The sequence below is a fragment of the Caretta caretta genome, chromosome 2 (assembly GCF_965140235.1).
Source record: "Caretta caretta isolate rCarCar2 chromosome 2, rCarCar1.hap1, whole genome shotgun sequence".
Classification (NCBI taxonomy): Eukaryota; Metazoa; Chordata; order Testudines; family Cheloniidae; genus Caretta; species Caretta caretta.
The window spans coordinates 213,785,831-213,807,697 of record NC_134207.1 but is presented as its reverse complement, the minus strand read 5'-3'; the positions used below and the strand labels follow the sequence as shown (position 1 = coordinate 213,807,697).

At 37.5% G+C, this 21,867-nt stretch overlaps 1 protein-coding gene across 1 annotated transcript in view; it reads left to right on the top strand.

The window, feature by feature from the left end:
• Window positions 1-21,867, top strand: part of AHR (aryl hydrocarbon receptor) — a 93,523-nt gene that overhangs the window by 51,401 nt on the left and 20,255 nt on the right. The window contains exons 3-5 of the mRNA XM_048838324.2: window positions 9,048-9,163; window positions 18,079-18,168; window positions 20,530-20,653. Coding sequence (XP_048694281.1) covers window positions 9,048-9,163; window positions 18,079-18,168; window positions 20,530-20,653 — 330 coding nt within the window. The remainder of the gene's footprint in view (window positions 1-9,047; window positions 9,164-18,078; window positions 18,169-20,529; window positions 20,654-21,867) is intronic.

Here is a 21,867-nt window from a genome sequence, read left to right as displayed (position 1 = left end):
AATCCTTATTTTTAAAACTATACCTTATACAGTCCATTCCCAGACCAGGCAGGCGCATGTCCAGAATCAAAAAGTTATGCCTTAGGTGGCTCGCTGATTGCTTTCATTACTGATTCCTTTACCTTTAATTGGAAGCCATCATGACGATATTAAAACATGGCTGCTGCTACTGAGAAGTTTTCATTGCAATATGCAATGAGTGGAAGTTTTAAACAAACAAAAAATAGTGTGTTGTACTCCACTTTAAGGTTAAGTCAAATAATCAGGGTGGATTTTATTTAAATCACTAGTTAGGAAGACTTGATTTAATCATGGTTTTCTACATAAAAGTGCATTCTTGTTGGTTGTTATAACCTTAATACATATTATTGACAACTCAGAGATAGATATAGGTTTCATTTTTAGAATGTACACACTATACATTTTTAAAGTGATTTTATTTTGAAAACTTTTCAGATTAGTTTTACAGCTATATCAGAAAATGAATGATTGGTTATTTCATTTACCAAAGGTAAATGAAGCAGATATTTATGAAGTCATTGGGAGGTGAGCTATCTCCAGTTCAGCAGGTTAATCATTAATATTTGGGGGATTTTCTTGCCATGTTGTACTGGGAGGAGAACATCACCAGACAGACTTTTAAATTATTTTATTTAACTGAAACAACATTATTATGTATTCTGGATTTTTTTCTTCAACAGAAAATATATAATATTTTAACAAAACAAGCATATGAATTTTTGAATTTAAACATTCAAGTTTTTTTAAAATCAGATTGGTTTTTGTTAAAATTGTTTAAAATAGTTTTTTTTTAAAAAAAACAAAACAAAAATTAAATGGACTGTTAGCCAGGTCAACATGAGAAACTTAAAATATTGGGTTCTGCAGCTAACTTGGTCGTCTTCACCTTCATTTTCCTGTTTGTTCATAATCTGGAAAAGAAAAACAAGCTTTCCTGCTTTTTCTCAATTTAGAACGAATTATTCCAAAGGAAGAAAATATTCTGTCTATACCAGCAGAAGAAATTACTGCTGTTAAAAGTGAGATTATCACTTCAACAGTCTCTGAATCCAAGTGCTTTGGTAACTTTCACCAGTTCACTGGTGTGACTTCCTTTAAAACGTCCTCAGCAAGCATATATTTCTTGAATGATTCTTATTCCCAAACTGGGTCTCTTTTACGGCCTGCTGCCATTATAGGTTTTCCCTTTTAGTGAGAGAATGGTATGGTAGATCTCAAATCAAAGAAGGCTGCACTCAGAAAGACCTCAAGACTTTTTAATATGCTGCTCAGCAGTTTCACTATTGTTTCAACTGTCTGTCCCTCCCGTCTCACAGTTATCTCCAGACTTCTCCTTGTACAGATCTATTCCACCCCCAATAATCTTCTATTCATTGTATTTTTTGAAATTTTGCACTTTTTAGAGAGCGGTAAGGGATTGACTCTGTGTACACAAATTTGCAGCAGGACAATAGGGTTGAGGTCTGTGATTTCTCACCTCTATATATTTATTTATTTATTTTTAAATATTTTTGCTGTTAACACAAATCCACAGTTTGAGAACTGCAAAACTAAGCATCTGTGATGGTATCTTCTAGACTGAGCACTGAGTCCCATTGGGAGATAGAATGATTAACCTAAATAACGTATACAGAAGCCCCTGGAACCCCATAAGATTGGGTCCCTGATCTATGAACTATTGGAACTCATTTACGTAACTTTTTTTTTAAACATTACATGAATATATTGTCTCATACTATAAAATTAGAATTTATAATTCCTATTCCATGATGAGATATCATGTATATTAAAGTATTTTCATAAACTCCTTTTGTCTTACATGGATTCAGCAGTAGAGAGTAATTCAAAATGCTCCATACATCTCTAAGTTAAGGGGCCATAGTTTAGCTTCCACGTGCAACCTTAATTTTTGCATTTCCTACATTGTTGCATGTTCCTACCTAATACACTATAGTTTTACACTATAGATTTACATTTATTAACAAGGGAGATTGAAAATTATTTTCAATAAAATTGGAGATATATATTAAAAATATAAATAAATTAAAAAAAAAACTATTTAAAGTTAAATCTGAAAACATGACAAACTATTTAGACCTAAAATTACTATAATGCAGAGTCAGTGTGGCTTTTGTGCTGGCTGTGGATGCACATGATTTTGGCAGTCTGACAAATACAAGAGAAGGCTCATGAACAGAGCCAAGGACCTCCATTTGATGTTTGTTGATCTGACCAAGGCTTTGACATGGTGAATCACGGGAGCCTATGGAAACTCCTTCATAAAGTAGAACCTCAAATTACGAACACCTCTGGAATGGAGGTGGTTCGTAACTCTGAAAAGTTCATAACTCTGGACAAAACGTTATGGTTCTTTCAAAAGTTTACAACCAAACACTGACTTATTATAGCTTTGAAACTTTACTATGCAGAGGAAAAATGCTGCTTTTAACCATTTTAATTGAATTGAAACAAGCACAGAAACAGTTTCCTTACCTTGTGAGTATTTTTTTAAATTTCTTTTTTTTGTTTATCTTTAGCACAGTACTGTACGGTAATTGCCTTTTTTTGGTCTCTGCTGCCTGATTGCATATTTCCAATTCCAAATGAAGTGTGTTGTTGACTGGTCAGTTTGTAACTTTGGTGTTCATAACTTTAAGGTTCTACTGTAATCAAACAGCTATCAAGAGAGCTGTTTGTTGATGACTGTGCCCTCATTGCATGCACTTTTGAGGATATTCATCTTATTGTGGATCACTTTACCTGTGCCTCAAAATGTTTGTTTCACAATTATCCTGAAACAGATGGAGGTGGTGTACCAGCCAGAACCAGATCACAAGCATCATGATCCCATTGTCACTTAGTAGAATTTCCTGACGGAGCTATCTGCGTAGCGTGCTTTCCAGCAACACCATGTTATATGTATCATTCAGCGACTGTAAAGGGCAGTTTGGCATTTGGCAGGCTCTGGAGGGCCCATGAAGTCTGCCTCAGGACTAAGATAAGTCTACCACACTGATGTACTCATCTCACTCCTTTATGGTTGTGAGACATGGACGCTGTGCCAAAGCCACATCAAACAGCTGGAAGTCTTCCACCTTCACTGCCCAAGATCTATCTGCAGTGTCAAGTGCCAGGACAGATCCCCAACACCAAAGTCCTTGAGAGGTGCCAGACCCCTAGCATCAAGAGCATGCTCATCAGAGCTCAACTTTGGTCCACACACAATCCACATTGAGGCTTCCCATATATCAAAAGTGATGTTCTACGGCCAGTTGAGCATAGGAACCCACAATAAGAGGCGACCCATTCTCTGATACAAAGACTCCTTGAAGGCCAGCATCAAAGTGTGCAAGATAGACATTAAAACTTGGGGGATAAGTTGCACAGGATAGCCCCGATTGGAGAAGTATGCATCATAAGACTGTGTCCAGTTTTGAGGAGTGGCACGCGAAGTCTTTGCTTGAGAAGAGAGTGAGTGCATCATTAGGTCGATGCCTCAAACCCTCCCACTACCATATGCAGTTGCATTTGAAAATCGTGGATTGGACTTGGTTTCCATGTGAGAAGCCATAAAAACAAATAAACCCAGAACTTAATATACTAGCTGAATGCTCATCTGTCAAAGCTACAGGAGAATCCATCACCATCACTATAATCTGTTAAAATAATATAAATGAAATTAAAAAAATTACAGTACATATTTGGTGCTAAAGTTAGGTTCAGAGAGCACATTTTCTTCATTTCAGTTGATTGAACTAGTTCAATGCAATGACTAGTGCAGTCAAATTTAAGAATTTGAGTGAGTCGAAAAAGCAGGAAATTGTTTACTTTTTTCTATCTGTGAATAGGAATTAGGTGTGAAAGGATGAGATGTGCTAGTTCTAAAATATTGAAGGACTGCTCAGAAACAATCATTCAATTCATTAGCTATAGAGTACTTTTTTATTCAATAAAACAGTTAATGTTAAGTGCAAAATGTTTTGATAACCTTATTTTTCTCTCGTGCACATTTAATATTAATAACAAATACCTCTTCTGTGTCACATTAACTAACGAAAACAATTTTAAAATGCTAATTTTGGATTTTTAATTGGATTCTAATTTCCGTACAGCTGTCACAAATTACAAAGGAAAATTTAAGAAAAGCATCATTCACCATTTTCTAGCATACTACAAAAAGTAAAAAATTAAGAATCTGAATATATATTTTTGCTTAAGTAAATGTGTATTGATACATTCTGTCTTCCTGGTTAGCAAAATGTACCATATGTAGTTGCAGATCAATGTGTTTTTAACAGGTAACAACCAATGATGATCAACCTTGCTTTAGGAAAATAACTAAAAAGTACAAATGTAAATCAAGATTTAAATCAGTGTTTCCTGCTTGCTGATTTAACTCAAGTCAGCCTGGTACTTAATGTGAAATCGATTTTTAGTATAGCCTTTACTGGAACACCTTGAAAAGATCAGTTTAAATTAAAAAAAAAAAAAAAAAAAAAAAAAAAAAACTTCAGTTAGCATAAATTGTTTAAAGTATGTTCATGATTTAAGCAGTTGTTTAATATTAACTCAGTGTTCCAAATAGTGTCTTCCTTTAGGTCTTTTGAAATAAGCCTGGTTTTGATTGATTAACTTTATTTTGGGTGTTTGGTGGTAGTTACTGAAGCAACTAAGAACCTCCCCTTCTTCAGAGCATTTTTAAAAGTGATCGTTAGTTGAACTGGTGACACTATTGAAAGGGTTATGAAACAGACTAAACTGGCTCTCACTATAACTTTGACCTTTTTTATCAAATTGTGAGAGTTGTGCCAAAATTTGATGATAAACAGTTCTGGGAAGTTCTTTTGTATTGAATTCCAGGGCTGCATGAGTGATGCGCTAAAGATCTACTTGTGATTGATGTAATACTTGCCTAATACGTTTTTAGGCTTGAATAGATCATTTGCCTAATAGTAAAATTGCATAGACTCAAACTTAAGCAGAAACTTGGCAATGACTTCTAAAAATGCTCAATTAGGAGTTAGCAACTTAAGACTTTTCTTCCCACCTCAATGCGAGTAGTCAGGCTGCCTCTAGTTGCATCTTCATCTGCAATAATAAGAAAAAGCTCAACTCACAGAAGGGGTTTTGTATGATTGTCATTCAGCTTTTCAGCCAATGGTTGCAGGATCAATCTGCATTCACAAAGCTTTTCTGGCTTTGGAAGAGTTTGAGATCAGAGATCTGTTTAATCCTGACTGACTTCCATAGACTGAAGGCCTCTGTTTTCTTCAGCCACTCAACACTCACAATTCTGTTATTCCTAGAGGTTATTTCTGGTGCCTTGCAAGAACATATCTTTCTTCAAATTAAGTATTTAGACTCAAATTTAGGACTGCCTGAAACAAAAAATGGCTTGTCTGAGCTACTGCAAAGGTGATGAGATCTGTCCAAGAGGCTGAGATTAGTGATTTGGTGCTAAAGTTTCTCACAAATCCCCTGTCAGGTATGTAGGTAGGTTTTTTCAGATGGGGAAGTGGAGACAAATTCAGAAACATACCCAGATGCTGAGTCAGGGGCTGAGCTGAGCTTGTAATTTAAGATTCATTTTCATCCAGTCCATCAAACCATGCTGCTTCTCTGGTTTTCTGGATCTTCTCCGCATAAGTGTGGGCAAAATAAGCAATACCCTGTTTTACTAACCAAAAAGCCTTGTGGTCATTCTTCCAAGGAGGAGTATGTCTTCATACTGTTACTTCTGATTAAAAGTACAGAGCAGGCAGAGTTTAAGGTGGTACATCCATCATTGAATTTTGCCATAGTACAACACGTTACAGCACATCTCAGCATTGGTAGACTCTCTTCCAAAATGGTGCGAGGGACCTGACTCCACACAGTACAGGGGGAGGTCTTTTCACTATCACATAAGTTTGGACTGCCTTTAAATCTGGTCAGTTTTCGAAGCTTCTGTGACGGATGTAGAGTTGCTTTGTAATCACTTAGGAATAGGGCTCTGCTTGTCTGACAGTGGTAAGGGGTCGGACTACAAGGAGTCAGCACGAACAAGGTAAATATCTTCAGAGTGCCTCCCATTTATTTATGCACTTGAAGGACAATATTATACTCATTTGCTTTGATATCTGACTTCTAACCTCCTGTTGAGCTCACTGGGCCAATTTGTTAAGGGGGAGAATCACAGTTTGTAATCATAGGAGTATCAAAAGCCCAAGAAGCAAGATAAAGGGCTGCTGGTGGGGACATGAGACATTCTTGAGGGAGAAGGAGAATGGTGGTTGGGGTTGCTCTAGAGGCCAGGGATCTGAAGGAAATGGATGCCCTAGGGCCTTCAAGGGATGGCAAGCCACTGGGAAGATAGGTATGTGAGGGCTTTCGTTGTTTTTAAATACTTTTTCTCTTATGCTTTGTGTTCCTACTGTTAAGATTAAATAATAACTTGCTTTATGGAAGTTTTCAGGTCACTGTATTAACCATTGGCCACACCTCCCAAAGGGAAGACTTGCAGGTATTGAATCCATTTGAGCCTGGTGAGTTATCAGGATTGGAACACAGAGCTCTGTAGTCTGGGGACCCAATCTATAAGTCTGAGACTTATGGGATTCCATGCTGAGTTAAGTCAGCTCACAGGGCCTAACGCTTGAGGACAGGTACTCAGAAATCAGAGAGGGGTCAAAAATGCAACTGCTCTTTAATTGTGATAGCCCCCATACATGCCTCTCTCTTCTGAATCATAACCAGTGGGTTACAGTTATGATAGGTGAGGCTACAATTTATGCAATGTTTTTCTCTGTGGTGTCTGACTTCTGATTCTGTAAGATTCTTTTATCTCAAGCAGTACAAGAATTTACCAGGAAGCAAGGCTTTTCAAAGTGGAAATTCCATTGTGAAAATAAAGAGCCAGTTCATTTTTTCATGGGTACTTCTAGCTATGCAAATATCTGATTTTAAAACTAATTTGCCATTTACCATTTAAATCAGCATCTACCTACAACACAGTTTTATCTAACTTAAACTCAATTTCCTCCATATACTTAGAATTAAAGATAAGAGGTTATGGTTGCTAAACATGGGCATTTTAATTACTTCTCCTATAAAGTGTCTGTATTTAACTTGCTGTCTTCTGTAGACATAGTACAAACTGAATCAAGTTAATATCTTTTACATTTGCTGGTATGAGTGTGAGCAGATCGCATTTCACACTCAAGACAAATGCACACAAAATCATGAAGCTGCTGTGTTTTAGAAAAGCCAGAAAAGGTCACTACCTCATTCTGCTACATCTAGGGTTTAGTGTTTACCGGCATTGGAAAATTCCTGGCAATGGTAGGGTGATTTATTATTGGATGATAAATCCAGGATTACGTGACAACCAGTGAAGTTTGAGATTATAAATAGGACCTATTTTCTTATATAAAAAGAATCCTGTATGCAGATATTATAAATTGTATTTACCCGCTTGCATAGCTTATGTTTACAGTTTAGCTTCATATGAAAGTAGAAAAGTGCTTAGCCTGAAGCCCAATTGTTAAAAAGAAAATTTGGATGATTTATTTTTGTGCTATTTGTAAAGTTGTTGAAGGTTTTCATTAAAAGTAAATTGCAGAGAAGCACATTAATTGTGCTCTTGTTTGTTCCTTTTTTAATATGTAAACATTAGTGCATAATTTATTTTTTCTATTTTTTTCTTTTAAATCCATGTAAGAATGATCAGGTTTGATTTCTTTTTTGCTGGAAGATTGGAGTTGGATAGTCAAATTACAATAAGATGAAACGCAAACTACAGTCTGTCATTTAATGATTTGGAGATTATAGGGATGATTGTGGTCACCTACTCTGACCTCCTACGTAATACAGGCCATAGGCCTTTCCTGTTTGAATTAGACTATGTCTTATAGCAAAACATCCAACCTTGATTTAAAAATTTCCAGTGATGGAGAATCCACCATTACCCTTAATAGATAGAAACCAACCACTGGAACAATCAGTTACAAATTTGCACCTTATTTCAAGTCTGAATTTGTCTAGCTGTAACTTCCAGCTAGTAAATGAAGGTGGTCAGATTTGATGATCACTGTGATCCCTTTGGCCTTGGAATCGATGAATCTAGATCTTGTAATACCTCTGTATGCTACGCTGAAGACTCCTCGTTTCTATTCCCCATGTAGGTCAGGCCATGACCAAGTCACCCCTTAATAGACTTTTGATAAAATTAATATAGTGAACTCCTTGAGTCTCACTATAAAGCAATTTTTCCAATGCTTGAATCATTTCTTGGAACCCTCTTCTGTAGACTTGGGAAGACAACAGTGCATTTGGAAGGTTATCCTCACATATGTGAAAGCTAGAAATTTATACCCTGGCCCACAGATCTTAATTAAACATGGAATTCCACTCTCTCCACAGGGTGAATGACACCTGATATTATGAACTCAGGGAATAAGTTGCAGATGTATAACCTCAATAATAGCAGCAGATATAATTTCCACGTAATCATCCATCTGTTATTCCCAGCCTACCAATCTCTCTTTTGTCTTATCCAGATAGAAACTCAGGCAGCTGGCTCTCATTTATGCCCTGATGTCCACCAGGACTGGGGTCCTAGTTCAGGAAAACACTTAAGCATGTGCTTACATATAAACACATGCTTAAATGTATGTTAAATGAAAACTGCCACATATTGCAAAGATGCATATTGCAAAGGTGGTGAAAAATAAATGTCTTAAATAACAAAACAGGAAACTGCCATTGTGACAACTAGATTTTGATTTATTAAAAAAGTCCCATTGATGTGCAGTGTAAGTTTCTACTCTGTAAATAGCCTTTACAAAACCTGAAAAATCTACGTTGTTTTTCATATTATTACTTTGTGCCTTTGAGAGGATAGAAACGGACAAAGGTATTAAAACATAAGAACTTTTCATTGTGTGTGTGTTTTTTTTGTTTTGTTTTTAACTACAGTTTAACACTTTCATGGCTTACTAAGACCTTCAAAGAAAAACTGATTTTTATTTTTTGTTTTGTTTCCATAGTTGCATTAAAATCTTCCAACTGTACCAGACCTGAGATAAATGGCATTCAGGACAGCTGCAGAACAACTAAGCCTGGAGAAGGCATACATCTACTAGAAGGAGAACTTTTATTACAGGTATGTTTTACAGCAGATATAATAATTGCTGAAGAAAGGCCTTTTGTTACGTTTACAAAAGTTAACTGATGGGGTTTAGGACGAAACTTCTTATAGTCAAATTACTATGTAATTGTCATTATGGGATTTCTTGAACCTTCCTCTGAGTTATCTGGTACTAGCTAATTTTAGAGACAGGCTCCTGGACTGGATGAACCACTAGTCTGATCCAGCATAGCAATGGCTATTTTCCTGCTGTCAGCCAGTAGTCTTCCAGTTCTTTCTTACCCCTTAATCTCTAACAGATTATTTAAAATAAGAAAAATCCCAACAAATACACAAAACCATGCCTTGTATTGATGGAGGGTTAAAATGCTAGCCATCTGTAACCCAGCTTGGAGGCTGTTAACTTGAGAATTTATTTAAACATTTCATTACTTTTTTAAAAGCACATTGTAGAACACTTTTTATATTTTTGATACCTTCATACTCAAGATGTTTGAATTTATTTTGGGTTCAAACTATTTTGCATGCCATGTTTTATGAACAACTATAGTGTTCTAAGTGCCGTTGTAATTAGTTTTGATTTGTATTTCTATTGTAAATTCACTTGTTGCTAAATTACTTGGCTTATAATAGAATGAACAGGGAGAAAATACAGTAGGTGTCTATTAAAAACCATCTGGACTGCAGAAACTCAAGAATGGAAATTTTCTATATCAACTCTTAAGGTATTCAAAACCACAGAATACCACACTGATCCAAAACTCTGCTCAGATTTTTGTTGGGTAACTAATAAAGCTAAACTGGTCAGTGTTAAAAACAAAAGAAAAAAATAGTTCTAACTGATCAAGGAGGCTGATGTGGACCTATTTAAAGATGCATGGTGGAGAATATGTGAATAATAGCATAAGATACCATTGCTAGTTATTGAATACAATATAAAGCAGGGCTTTAATTGTACCTTTAAGTGGCACACATAAGGAATAATCCTAGAATCATAGGACTGGAATGAACCTCGAGAGGTCATCTGGTATAGTCCCCTGTACTCATGGCAGGACTAAGTATTATCTAGACCATTTCTGAAAGGTGTTAGTCTAATCTGCTCTTAAAAATCTCCAATAGTGAAGATTCCATAACCTCCATAGGAGAGTGCTCTCCAAATTTTAGAGGAATGAGGAACTATAAGTAATTTGGTGCAATGAGACTAAGTTCTAGAAGCAAAAAAGAGTTAATGGAAAATCCAGAAAAGATGCTGTGGGTGAGATTCCATGCTGTGCTTCTGTGGGGATGTCAGCAGTACAATAAAACACCGCTGGCTGGCCCGGATCAGCTAACGCAGGCTCATGGGGTCCCAGAGCTCAGGCTTCAGCTGACAGCTAAAAGCAACCTTCCAAATTCTGGGCTGATCTAGGGGCTGAAGTGACTGCCTGTGTAACTTATTACCCTGGTGGGTTTGTCTAAACTATGGTAGTTTGTCCCTGGCTGTCTATGGGCAGCTGTGCTGCCCAGGGTCTATGCAACATTATGCATTGTGGCTCTGGCTCCGGCTCCACCTCCCCCACCCCCAGCAGACTCCACCAAGTTGAAGTCCCACTCGCAGAATCCCCCCTACACCACAATTTGCAAAGTAGCCCTCAGAAGACAGCCTTCAGCTCTCTTCTCAGTTCCAGTGCAAGGGGAACTTGTTCCCAGACTAAAAATGTGAGTGAGAAAGTAAGGAACAAACATAAGAAATGAGGGGAAGGGACAAATACATTATAGATGCTGTAATGCATAATCTTTCCTTGTTTAATTCTAAAGGCAGAAATTGGCCAGTTGGGAAGTATTAGTTTTCCAAGTTTTTTACTAATGTAGAAATCAGCAGGCCCATATGACACACATAATTGGGTATTACGGAATTAGATAACAAAAGTTGTGAACCATTGACACTTACTGAAAATTCACATGACTGATGTTACCAGAGGATTGCAGAAGAAGCCATCATGGAACTGAAAATGTCTGTTCCCAGTAAAATAATGGGACAAACGTCCTTATATATAGAAGATTATGGGACTACAAACAGAAAGCAGCATAGCTGTATAAAGAACAGATCTGACCAGAAAAAGCATTTTCTTTTGTTAAGCAGAAATGCAAAATTATTTCTTGAAGGGAATGCAAAACAATTAAAGAGAATAGTGCTGACTAAAGGTTAGAAAAAGAACTGCTACAATTCTCTGGTAAAAAAAGAACCAAAAGATCAAACATAGTTCTTATAGAAAGAACTGTCTGTTTCCCTGGGGCTTCTTCCCAAATTCTTTGAACAACTGGATTAATACTAGAAGGAATGGGGAAAGGGCTGTGAGAATGTCTTTCTTTGGAGATACCTATGAAACTTTTAGCGCTACAATTTCATCAGTTTTGGAACAACAACTATATTCAAAGAGTCTAGGAACAGTGTTTTGCTTTTTTTAACTATACAGTTTAGAACAATTTTTATCCATATGTATTTGGCTGTGGGGCTTGGATTGTTTGTCTGATGTAGATGATCCATGGGTGCATCTTCAAAGCCAAATTACTGCGATACACAGGGCCGATTTCCCATTAGGAACTGTAGGCCTGTCGAGGGGGTGCCTAAAAATTCAAATTTTGTTGCTCCCGGGTCCCGTCGTGGCAGGGCCAGCTAAGAGGGAGACAGCTCCACACAGCCCTGCTGGAGCACTCCTCGCTCAGCCCGGCGGACACAGACACTTCCCAGCAGGACGGGCGAGTGCGGCCGTGGGGCAGGGCATGGGAGAGTGGATTTGTGAAGGGGGCTCTGGAGAGTGTAGGGTGGGGGAGGTCTATGTGTGTTGGGGTATTGGACAGTAGGGGGTGTGCAGGGGACACTAGGCATTGGGGGAGGGGGGCGCGGCGGGGTGCCTAAAAGTTACAAGTAGTACCTCCGCAGCATTTAGGAGCTCTGAGCTGCTGTGGACAGTGGGGGTACCCCACAGCTCCCTCTGCCACTGGTTGGCAGGGGCACCCCCGCAGCTCCCGGCTGGTTCCAGGCCCCTGTAGACGGAGGGAGCTTGGAGCTGGGGCCCCACAGTTGCCCAGCCACCAGGGACGGTGTGGGGACCACAAAGTATCAATCCGACCCTGGTGATAAATGTCACTTGGTCGTACTCTTTCAATGACTGAAAAGCTTGTTAGCATAAAAAGCAACATCTTGTCTCATTTGGTTCAGCCTGTTACCACAAAAAGAAAAGGAGTACTTGTGGCACCTTAGAGACTAACCAATTTATTTGAGCATAAGCTTTCGTGAGCTACAGCTCACTTCATCGGATGCATACCGTGGAAACTGCAGCAGACTTTATATATACACAGAGAATATGAAACAATACCTCCTCCCACCCCACTGTCCTGCTGGTAATAGCTTATCTAAAGTGATCATCAGGTGGGCCATTTCCAGCACAAATCCAGGTTTTCTCACCCTCCAACCCCCCACACAAATTCACTCTCCTGCTGGTGATAGCAGCACTTTATCACTTTAGATATCACTTTAGATAAGCTATTACCAGCAGGACAGTGGGGTGGGAGGAGGTATTGTTTCATATTCTCTGTGTATATATAAAGTCTGCTGCAGTTTCCACGGTATGCATCCGATGAAGTGAGCTGTAGCTCACGAAAGCTTATGCTCAAATAAATTGGTTAGTCTCTAAGGTGCCACAAGTACTCCTTTTCTTTTTGCGAATACGGACTAACACGGCTGTTACTCTGAAACCTGTTACCACAGAGCACCAGTCTTCTGGACCCAGTCCTGACTTCCTTTGTGGTTCCAGGTGTAGTTCAAAGTATTGGTTAAAACCTATAATAATTTGTGATCTTGGACCTAGCTGTCTAAAACTTACACTCTCGAGTTGTGTAATGAAATATACCATCTGCTGAGCTGCTCTAGGCAGTACTTCCTGTGACTTAAATGTTTATAGGTGGTGGTATAGAGTGAAAGATCCTGTCTTCTCTGGTGGTTTGAAAAAGCCTAAATTTGGCAATACAAGTTCAGCTCACATTGTAAAACCTAAAATTTGTGATTCACTTTTTTAGTATCAGGGAGTAGGTGGAGGCAGGGGGAAGTGTTGTGAACGAGACTGGGTTTTTTATATACTACTTTGAATTTTGATATTTTTATTTTATTTATAAGAACATAAGATGTCCATACTGGGTCAGACCCTTGGTCCATATAGCCCAGTATTCTGTCTTCCAGCAGTGGCCAATGCAGGGTGCATCAGCGAGAATGAACCAGACAGGGCAATTATCTATTGATTCATCCCTGATCATCCAGTCCCAGCTTCTGGCAGCCAAAGGTTTAGGGACACACGCAGCATGGGATTGTGTCCCTCACCTTCTTTGCTTATAGCCATCAATGACCCTTCAATCTCCATGAATTTATCTATTCTTTTTTGAACCCATACTTTGGCCTTCACAACATACACTGGCGGGGAGTTCCACCGGCTGACTGTGCATTGTTTGAAGAAGTACTTCCTTATATTTGTTTTAAACCTGTCACCAATTAATTTTATTGAGTGATTATGTTAATGGGTAAAGAGTACTTCCTTACTCACTTTCTCCACAACATTCATCATTTTGTAGACATATATATCCATCCTTAGTTGTGTCTTTTCTAAGCTGGTCAGTATTTTTAATCTATCTTAATATGGAAGCTGATCTGTACTGCTAATCATTTTTGTTGCCCTTTTCTGTACCTTTTCCAATTCTAATGTATCTTCTTTGAGATTGAGTGAACAAAACTGTATGCAGTATTCAAGATGTGGGCACACCATGGATTTATATAGTGACTTTATATAATTTTCCTAATGGTTCCCAACATACTGTTACATTTTTTTTTGTTTTTTATTTTTTATTTTTTTTGGTCTGCTGCTGCTGCACATTGAGCAGATTTTTCCAAGAACTATCCAAAATTACTCCAAGATCTTTCTTGAATGGTTACAGCTAATTAAGACCCCATCATTTTGTATGTATAATTGGAACTATATTTTCTAATGTGCATTACTTTGCACTTATCACCATTACATTTCATCTGCCATTTTTTGGCCTAGTCACCCCGTTTTCTGGGATCCCTTTGTACCTCTCTCCATTGTGGAAAATTGATCATTTATTCGTACCTGTTGTTGCTTATCTTTTAACTAGTTACTGATTCATGAGAAGACCTTCCATCTTATTCCATGACTGCCTACTTTTTAAAGAGCCTTTGGTGAGGGACCTTGACAATGGCTTTGTAATAGTCCGAGTACACTGTTCACTGATCACCCTTGTTTACATGTTTGTTGACACTCAAAGAATTTTAATAGATTGGTGAGGCATGATTTCCCTTTAAACAAGCCATGTTGGCTCTTCTGCCAGCATACCGTGTTAATCTTTGTTTCCGATAATTCTGTTCTTTGCTGTAGTTTCAACCAATTTGCCTGGTACAGAAGTTGAAAGGATTGCCTCCGGAGTCTTTTTAAAAAAATTGGCGTTTCCTCTTCACCAACTTTTTCAATAGGAACATCAAGAAAGATGACCCCCAACATTTTCCCTTTCTTTACCGCTGTTTCTGTCTATACTGTCTTGGATATTGTCGTCTTGAAAACAATCCCTAAAAAAACATGAAAGTGAAAGAGAGAATCCTTAAACAATGACTATAAATTAATATTGATGAAAAGTAATGTCCTCAATGACTAGAAAAGCTAATCAAAATTGAAGGTACTTCAGTATATTATTGTTTTAACTCTAAGCAGATATAGTGAACAAATGTGGAAGTATTAAGGCCACCAGTTTACCTTTTAAGGAGCAAAACACACCCATACGTAAAGGACTTACTTATACTAGAGACATCCAGTTGTTAGGTTTAAAGTGAAATTCGTTTTATTTTATCCAGTTTTTAAAAACAGATAAATGACCTGATTAAACTGTTGTAACTAAACAAGAAATAGAAGAGTTCAAATTTATGTAGGGCACCTGTATGTTTACAGAATATTAAGTATTATTTTTCTAATAAAAGCTTTGGGAAAGTGACTTATTTTGTATTTTATAGAAACTGAAGTTGCCACTTACCTAACATAACCCATTTTTGGCATGAACAGCCATTTTTCTCTGAACTAAGCATCAGAACCACTATAAAATCTGACAGGTTTCAGAGTAGCAGCCGTGTTAGTCTGTATCCGCAAAAAGAAAAGGAGTATGAGCTGTAGCTCATGAAAGCTTAGGATCAAATACATTTTTTTAGTCCCTAAGGTGCCACAAGTACTCCTTTTCCTTTTACTATAAAATATGTTGCTCCAAACTGGAGAGATGACCTCTTCATATTACAGTGAGCAAAGAATCTTACTTTGACTTCTGGATGAAAAGGTACAGAATTACCTTTTAGCTGCTGGGCCAGAATTACTAATTTTACTAAAATTACTAATTTTAGCTGCTGGGCCAGAATTTAATCACTGTACAGTTTACAGCATTTTTTAATTTTAGGTGTATTAGTACTGTATAAATCAAATCAAAAGAGCACCCAAACAAAGGCCATGACATTTTTGCACTGTATTCCCTTTTAATTTATATTATCTTTTAACAAAGGCACTTTACATATATCTCATAGCTGACTAAATGACAGCTATATGAGATCTGAAGACCTCTTGGATTGGCTGTACTATTAATTTAACTCTGGATTCTTTTGAACTCATACTGTCACTTATTCTTCCAGGATTAGAACTGCAATATCCTGTTTATAGGTGGAGGGCACTTCATTTTTGAAAAGTTTTTAAACGTGACATTTCTGAATTTTTCATTTTTTTTTTAAATGTAAGGTGTTCAGAGAGCCTTCGAAAAGGTAATTTAATGGACTATTTAACCTGACCTTATTAAACCCTGGTAATGGGAAGATCAAATTGAAGTAGTAAATGCACCCTAGGAGGGTGAATTCATGAAATAACAGTTGTGCCGAGGACCACAAATGGGTAGGGGTGGTGGATAATTCTTTGTAGTGAGATTCGTTCTCTTACTTTAGTTTGTAAACATGACAGTATTTTATCGTTCATTTACTTTGTAATCCAGAAGTTGTAAATAATAATTTTTCACACTAAACAAAGTTTTGAAATATACTTATTTGAACACATTGACAAAGTCTAACTCTAAATGCAACTATGGTAATTAAATGGCAAAACATACTTAATTCAGTCCCTTGAGCCAGCCTTTTGTTAAAATCTTGACTGGAATCCATGGAAGTAAATCAGCACCTTTTAGATGAGCTGCCAAGTCACAAATGTTCTGTTTGCTGTCACAACAATTGCTGTGAACCATATTGATTGTGAGCTCAGATAAATTACCCTTTGCATGACTTTAAATAAGGAGCCACTTTGTCTACTTCTTCATAAAGGGGAAACTCTCTTTAAAAACATTGTTTGCTTGCAGCGTCTGCTAGTACAGAGGTTTTCAGCTGCATATTTTAAATGATCTGCAAAATGCTTTTTTAATCATATAGAGCTTGTTGATTTACTTGCTTCTCCATGTGAGGCCTCTATGCACTATAAGTAAAATAGATTTGGTTCCATTTTGTACTGCATATGGGATTTTATCTGTTAATTGTGTAAAAGGTTTGGGCTATCTAAGCCTTACTAAAGTTTCATCTGCACCACCCGTTGGTTGGGAGAATTGTGTTGTAACTAGGTCTATATTGGTTTTATAGTACTGCCCATTACCATAGTAACTCAACATCTTCAACAAAAAATCAGTAGCATTAGAGAAGTTACTAGTGAACTTCTTTCTGCTTTGTGCTTATCCCTTTTGGGGTTAAAACTCTGAGATAATGTGTTCTTTTTGTTTTGTTTTTATGTATTTATGTCTTTATTTTTAATTCCTCACTCATTGTGGTACTTGTGGTGTGGACAAGCCTATAAATAAGTAAAAGGTAATTTTTAAATTGTTTATCTGTTATGCACTTAAAATTGAGAATTTGTTATGCAGTCTGAGCTACCCTGCATTATTGCCTTATTTCTTCTATTATTGGGACTTTATTTAAAAAAAAACACATCAAGAACAAAATTCATCCTTGGTGTAAATAACTTCAGAGGACTTACTTTAGTGTTTTCCCTCAGTGGTGTTTCATCAGGAATTAATTAAACTCAAATATATAGACTATATAAGTATAGTATTTCAACTAACCTTTTAGAAATTAATTTACACTTACCATATACCTATTTGGGGTGCATGACTCATCGTCAGTACATGATTTGAAGAGGTATGACTATCTTGTGATTGGTGGTGTAGGGTAGGAGGGATCTATGGACAGAGTTAGAGGTGACCTGATTATCTTAATCCTGCATTTATGGACTTTTGAATATCTGAGGTTTTAAGATGTAACTTAAGTTAATTTCCTGGCTTTCAGGCATTTATTTTCTTTTGAAATTAGAGTGGCCTATTAGTTTTCCACTCTGAAGTTATTTGATAAATATTTGCATCCTTAACTACAGTTCATTACTATAGCACCAAGTCCTCTCAGTTTATAAAAACACATCTCTACATTATTATTTTGCGCAATAATAAAAAGTGCTAGATAGGAACTAGGTGGTGGTGTTATGTGCTTGGAGGAGGATGGCTCTAAAGCTATTGCATAAAAAGTCAATATGCAGAAATGTGTACTTAAGATTTTTTATATGAAATCTTTTCTTTTAGATTCAGAATTATACAGAATTGCATAGTTTTGTAAGGTACTGGTAAAATCAGGACTTAATTGTCTAACAGTGTAAGTAGGGAAATTTTTTATTTCTTTTACAGTGATACTTTGTTTTAATGCATTGCAGTTCAAACTAAAGCTGGAGATGAAAAAGCAGCCAGTAGGTTTATAGGAACACTGGAATTATGGAAACACTACTTAATCTGGAATTCTGTCTTTCGAGCTAACAGATTTGGTGTTTTTTTCTTTCCAGGCATTAAATGGCTTTGTGCTGGTTGTTACAGCAGATGCGCTAGTCTTTTATGTCTCCTCGACCATCCAGGACTATCTGGGGTTCCAGCAAGTATGTCTTTTTTTCTTTTTCTTTTTCCTCTTACTACTCCCTTCCCCAGCCCTGACAAGTTTTTATTCATTTCTAGAAGATTTTAATTTCCTAAAGCTTCAGTGCTCATATTTAGTCTTTGATAATTTACATGGAAAATCTCTAAGTTGAATATTTTGAGTTGGATTACTTTGGTACTATACTTCTTTAGTATTAGCTGATATAGGAGAGAAGGGATCTTGCACCAAGCAAAATAGGAATATTTTTCCAACATGTTAAGCAAGTCAGGGAACTTTCACAGTTAAATTGTCTGTACTGGAATAAATGTTTGAAGTCATATGAAATGCTGCACAATTTACGGAGCTGAATGGTATGTAATTCACTAGAAAGGTAATTTCAATAGAAACTTTTGTTATAAAATGAACTACATATGCTTTAAGGTTAGTTTAATTATATATTGGGTTAGCTTACTGGGGTTTTTTTAGTTCCTTTGAGTTTTTGTTTTTCTTTTTCTTAAGTATAGTACCTTTTTTGTAAACAATTCACTGTGTAAGTGAAGGAACTGAGTTTTTGTTTAATGATAATATCACTTAATATATAAGCCAATCAAATTAAGTTGTGCTGCAGAATAAAAAAAAATCCTGTTTCGTGGAAAATGATCGCACTGATATCTGGAAGGTACAGTTGTACTTAATCTCTTCACCACCTGGGATTAATACAGATCTCAGTCTTGCGGGGTGCTGGATATACAGGAACTCCTCACTTAGTCATCCAGGTTAACGTTGTTTCGTTGTTACGTTGCTGATCAGTTAGGGAACATGCTCGTTTAAAGTTGTGCAATGCTCCCTTCTAAGTTTTTGGCAGCTGCCTGCTTTGTCCACTGCTTGCAGGAAGAGCAGCCCGTTGGAGCTACCTGGTGGGTGGTTGGAACCAGGGTGAACTGGCAGCCCCCCATCAGCTCCCTGCTCCCCTAAGTTCCCTATGCAGCAGCTGCTCAGCAGGCTATCAATTGCGGGCAGTTCAGCTGTCCCTCCCCCCACTGCCATGTTCTGCTCCTGCCCTCTGCCTTGGAGCTTCTCCCGGAGACTGAGACTCCTGCTTGCTGTGTGGGGGGGAGGGGAAGAAGAGGGGGCTAATGTCAGGGTGTCTTCCTCCCCCCTGCTCCTGCACCCCGCTTACCCCATCTTCCATAGAGCAGGGGGGACACCTGGACAGAGGGAGCTGCTGTCTTAGGCAACAGCTGCAGTCAGGTCTCAGCTTGTTGAGCTAGTTAACAAAGAGTGTACTTCTGACCTCACTCTTCATACTTAAAGGGGAAAAGTACATCTTTGTCTCTCAAACGCACACAGGGTGTGTGTCTCTGGCTCTGTCTACCCTCCTTCCTTTCCTCCTGCCTTGTAGAGTGTGAATGTTAACCCATGAGGGCTCAGCCAATTGCTAGTTCATCATTTAGCAGTAAGGCATTCCCTGGGAAATATCCCACCCTCTGACTCCTCCACCTCAACCAAGCTTCGCAATCATCATCACTGTATACCAGTATTAAATTGTTTGTTTAAAACTTATACTCTGTGTGTGTATATATATATACTTTTTTTATAAAACATGCATAAATCAAAGAACTAATTAGTTTGAGCTAAACTGTTGCTTCTGCCAAAAGCATCTTATATCCCTTATGTCTTTGTTAGATACTGTGAGTTGATATAATGGTTGGTACCACAGAAAACAAACATTTTTCTAAGAGAACCTACAGCACAGAAATTTATCTTAATTTACTGATCCTGCTTTTGAAATTATTTTCTTAGCTTTAAAGTTTTCCTTCAATTCTTTCTCACCCCCTGATGCAGGAAGTTCTTAATTTTTGGCTCACGTCCCATTCTTAAGCACCATTACTGCAGATAAGGCAGTTTAATAATTAAAGATAAAAATGGACCTTAGACAGGGAAAGATTTCAGGCAAACAAAACCAACGTTCATAGTTTATAGTTGTCTTATATTTGTGAGTTTCTTCGGAACCTTGTCTCCTAGCGCAACTGTGCTCAAGTCCTGACTGGCACTGTGTTTATTTTAGGCTGTCATGGACAATGAAGACTGAAAAGTAAAACCTTGATAAATTAAGATATGCTGAGCTTTTGTCAGAAGAAAACCAAAATATAACAAGAAGGAATTCAATTCTAATGGGCAAGACTGGATTCTTTTGAGCATTTACAAATGATTTAATGAAACTTTTTCTTCTTAAATACAAATTGATGATATTGTACCTCTAGTGAGATGGATTGTAATATCCAGTTCAGCAACCAGTCATGTCATTGAAGTCAATAAGATGACTACTTTGGTACCGTCATCAGAGATGTCTTATTCTCTCAACTTTTTTCTTTGTGTATAGTCTGATATTATACACCAGAGTGTATTTGAATTGATTCATACAGAAGACAGACCTGAGTTTCAGCATCAGCTTCATTGGGCGTTAAACCCTGCACAACCTTCAGATTCTGCAGAGAGAATACAAGGTGAGAATGCAATCAGCTAGCTTAGTTGCCTTTCATGTATTTGTATTCTGAATAATAAATTCTTATTTCTGATAACCATTTATAGCATTTAACATGACACTTACATAAACAAGATTTTAGTTTCACTTTAAATGAAAATTACAGGTGGAAAATCATTGTTTTGAAGTGCAGATCCCAAGCCTTGTGCATCGCATCACTACTCGTTAATTTCATATTGGGGTGAAATAATGTGATGCCTAGGATGGATACTATGTATCCAAAAGTGCCCAAATGTGATTTTATTTCATAAACTGAGGATACGAACACACATAACAACCAATCAATTTATCTAAAGATCTCTGTCAGGAGGGAGTAAAGGTCTTAATCATCTCTCTTTAAATGAAGTGGTGTCCCTTCCATGAAATTATGCATTTATTACACATCCTCTCCTGATACTGAGCTTGACATCAAATTTGTTAGCTCAGTTAGGACGTCACTGAAATTGTGTGACATCCCTTTTTAGCACTTTTGACCTATCTTCTGTGATGGCTGAATCAGTGCATTTGTCACATCTTAGCACTGGAAAAGTGCATTGGTGGCTGTGGAAGAGTGGCTTTTTATTCCCCATACATATATGAAGTCTCTCCCATGTGCACCCCCTCCTGGGTGGGAGCAGGCAAAAGAACAAAAGGTAGCTGAATACACAAGAGGGATGGCCCTTAAGACCAGAGACTATCCTAACTGGCCTCATGGGGTAGGTGCCAATTTGATCTGTTGGATTGAGAAGCAATTAGTGAGTAATATATCTCCTACCTATAGGGACTGGGAGAGCTGCCTTTATGGCTGGCTTCCTGTAATAACAAAGGAACTGAATCCTTCCTAGTAAAGCCACCAAACTAGTCAGTATACAGGTAACCATGTGGTTTCATGGAATCACAGGCGATTAGGGTTGGAAGAGACTTCAGGAGGTCATCTAGTCCAACCCCCTGCTCAAAGCACAACCACCCACAACTGAATCATGTTTGGAGATACTTTCTTTGGTGCTAACATTTTTACAATTTGTATTATTTGGAAAACTATCCAAAAGTTGTATTTGAATTATCATATATACTAGCTTCAGTGATACTCTTAGATTGAGCTTTAATAAGGCTTTCGTACTGCTCTTCTTATAGCAATGAAAATGGTATTTGGGCCTTCACCATTGAAACTGCATGACAAAGAGGACAAAGACCATT